The 3,685-nt window shown below is 42.7% G+C and overlaps 1 protein-coding gene across 1 annotated transcript; it reads left to right on the top strand.

The window, feature by feature from the left end:
* Positions 1–783: 783 nt before the first annotated feature.
* Positions 784–1,476, top strand: LOC142331696 (uncharacterized). Its single transcript, XM_075377728.1, has one exon. It carries the CDS (start codon positions 784–786, stop codon positions 1,474–1,476), a length of 693 nt encoding a protein of 230 aa, XP_075233843.1.
* The last annotated feature ends 2,209 nt before the right edge of the window (positions 1,477–3,685 follow it).

Below are 3,685 nucleotides of genomic sequence, written 5' to 3'. Positions count from 1 at the left end.
AGGATGCATTGTCATGATGCAGCATCCAGTTGTCTTTGATGGTTGGTCTCACGCGGGCAACTCTTTTCCGTATATTCTAACCTCAAATACACCTTAAAAATCTAGTAAAAAAAAGCTTTTCTCCTCACTTTTTTGTTATACAGATGACACTACAAGTTCACTAAAACACGGTAACTTAATATTACCTATTATAAAAAGTAATATAACAGGTAAAAAACATCATACGAGTAAGTTATTGTTTAAACTCAAAAAAACACAAAAAACTGGGTAAGTCCGTATCTGTAAACTCTTAAAAAGTGGTAGTCCAAGTCCAGAAACCAATCCTCTTTTGTATCCAATAGCCAAATCCAAAAAATTAACCGTAAAACCAAAATAATAATAATAACTCGCGGAGCAGTATACAAACACGTCTATTCACTGTGAAATCTCCCACTCGACGTCAGGATTGTAAAGGCCAGGATAGAACTAACCTCTGCTTTAATAGTGGTGGAAAAGGGCACCTGATAGCTAACTGCCAGGAACCTAAGAAATGTCTTACATGTAATAGTCAAGAACACAGAACAGGGGCTTGGCAGTGTATTAAAAAACCAGAATGCTTAGAATACTGCAGGCTAACGTCAACAGGAGTACGCTGTCTCACAATCTAGTCTCCAGAATAGTTGCGAAAAAGAATGCTGACCTTTTGGTTATCACCGAGCCGAATATCTATGAGGCTGCAAGATCCGGATGGCAGACAGACACGGAGGGAGACGTAGCTTTTAAGGATATCAGCCACAGAATTGCATGGAGACTAATTTACAGAGACAAGGGCATAGTGGCGGTAGAGACGTCTATGGCGCTAATTGTGGGCGTATATATATATCACCTAATGTTGATTGTAGAGTATTTAACAGTTCACTTGATGTGCTGCAAAATGTAGTTAACAACACAGATAAAAAGATTATTATGCTTGGTGATTTCAACAGCAGATTGGTGGCAACCGGCGGTCGACGCATGAATAAAAGAGGAGAATTGTTAACTGAACTTATGGAGACCGTTGGTTGCCATTGCATAAATGATGATACACCAACCTTTGAGGCCAGGGGTCACACCTCCATTCTTGACCTAGCAATTTTGGATAACAGATGGAGGAACCAACAGTGGAACTGGGAGATCCTCCAGCAGGACAAAGCAAGCGACCATTATGCCACGATGTTGATTCTGGAGGACATCAGTTTCAAGAGTAATGATCAAACTCCTGTACTTAGATTTTCCGTTGATCAAATGGACGTGATAACCAACAGAGTGGCTGCCAGACTGTCAACGATGGAGAACTTTGCGCCAGAAGCATTTTCTAATATTATCAAGCAGGAAATGGACAAGGAATCACGCAATGGAGTCAAAAAGCATATGGTTTATTGGTGGACAAGAGAGATAGCGTACCTGAGGCAGACGTTGCAAGCTAAAAGACGCATCAAACAAAGACTCAGACAGTAGGTGGGCAGAGATATCAGGAAGCATCCATTAAATACATTGATGCTAGAAAAGCCCTTAATAGAACAATAAGGAGAGAAAAAAGAGAGCACTGGGCTAGGTTATGTGCTGATTTAGATAACGATCCATGGGGGATTGCCTACAAAATTATTACTAAAAGATTTGGAAGATGTCTCCCCGTTCTTACAAAAGAATGTGCCGAAGCACAAATACCCAGTCTTTTTCCTCGCATGACGGTTGAGGAGAGTATCCCTACTGAGTGTGACAGTAGACGATTTGCCTTAAGTGAGCTGCAAATGTGCTGGGGGCATGTCGGTCGTTAAGAAAAGTCCAGGACCGGACAAGATTCCAGCGGCAATCATCAAGAGCCTTATTAAAAAAGCGCCATGGGAAATGCTTGAGGTGGGCAGCCATGGGCTGATTAATAAATCTTTCCCGGAGTGTTGGAAGGAGGCTAGGGTTGTCTTCTTGCCCAAGAACACAGGTTATGGGGGACAACCGACCTTCAGACCTTTGAGCCTTCTCAACACGATGGGGAAGGTTGTTGAAAAAGTGCTGGCTGGCCGTACTGTGCAGGAGGTGGAGGAGGGTGCTGGAATTAGTGCAAATCAATATGGTTTTTGGAGAGGTAGATCCACCGTACATGCTATCAACAGAGTAGTGAACTGGGCTGATGAAGCTAGAAGCGGCACTAGGCGGACGAGAAGTATTCCTCTACTTGTTTCTCTCGATGTGAAGAATGCGTTTGTCCACCGCATGGAAACATATAAATACAGCACTGGTAGAGAAAGGAATTAGTCCATACTTGCGGAGACAGGTATAGGAGTATCTCAGAGATCGAAGATGTGCAGTCAGTGCACAAGAAGAAGAGGTACTTTATAGCATGTGCGGTGGTGTGCCACAAGGCTCAGTGCTCGGTCCACTGTTATGGGTCCTGGCCTTTGATGGAATCCTCCAGCAGACATACAATGAAGGGGTTCAGCTTTTGGCTTACGCTGACGACTTGGCAGTACTCATTCAGGCCAAAACAATTGATGAGGTAAAGGATAAGGCAAATTCAGCACTCGAAATAGTCGGTAGATGGCTGCATTCAAGAGGACTACAGCTCTCGGTGGATAAGTGCAAATATATCAAATTTACCGGTAGAAGGGTGTTGGAACCAGTGGATATATATATAGAAGGTAATAATATTGCTGAAGTTCAGGTATTGAGATACTTGGGAGTTACTCTGCAAAGAAATTGTCGTTTCACTGAACATGTGTTGAACGTCTGTCATAGCGCAGAGAAAACGATTAAAAGCTTGAACGTTATTATGTCAAAGCACAGATCTCCTAGGGTATCGAAAAGGAGACTACTTGCGACAACCGTGTCTACTTGTCTTACTACTTGTCTTAACCGTGCATTCTGGTATGCCCCCTATTGATCTCATTGCTAGGACATAGGGTTGAGAGGTTTTTAGGACGTGTAGATAATGAAGTCAGACAAGATATTAATAATATATGGCAGGAAAGATGTCTGCAGGCTGGGGTAGCCAGATGGACCAGATCCTTGATTCCTGATATAGTTAAATGGACAGACAGACGCCACGGAGAAATAGATTAACACGTCACACAGTTTTTAACTGGCCATGGGTGCTTTAATGAATACCTACACAAAGTTGGCAAAAGAGATCAACCTACGTGCATGTATTGTAACGAACGTGACGATGTAGATCATACTTTCCTGAATTGCCAAAAATGGCAAATGCTAAGATACAATGCTGGTATTGACGGAAAGACTCCGAGAGAGATAATAGATCATATGCTCAGTAGGGTAGAGAATTGGAGAAAGGTTGTAGAGTTCATAAGGTCAGTCCTTAAACAAAAAATTATAGATGAAAGGAATATGGGTTTTTGGATTGTAGTTTGGGTGGACAGCCTCAGTGGTGAGAGACAGCATGCTGAGGTGTGCTGGTTTCGATGAGCCGCTGAGGACTCCTTGGGTTGACTGTTAGGTTTTCTTAACTAAGTTAAAAAGGGAAAAAAATTCTCAAAAGAGCCAACCGGTAGGCCTGACCTGCCATGCCGGTAGGTTGGGAGGGCTAATTAGAGTAACGGACACTCCCCTGGGTGGCGTAATACCATCAAGTAGGTCCGGCCCAGGGGAGTAAAGAAGTTCAAAAAAAAAAAAAACTCTTCCGTAGTCTTTCAAGAATTTCTCCGTAAAGTGTAGA

The sequence above is a fragment of the Lycorma delicatula genome, chromosome 10, assembly GCF_047948215.1.
Source record: "Lycorma delicatula isolate Av1 chromosome 10, ASM4794821v1, whole genome shotgun sequence".
In the NCBI taxonomy this organism is placed as follows: Eukaryota; Metazoa; Arthropoda; class Insecta; order Hemiptera; family Fulgoridae; genus Lycorma; species Lycorma delicatula.
This window is presented reverse-complemented; position numbering and strand designations above follow the sequence as displayed.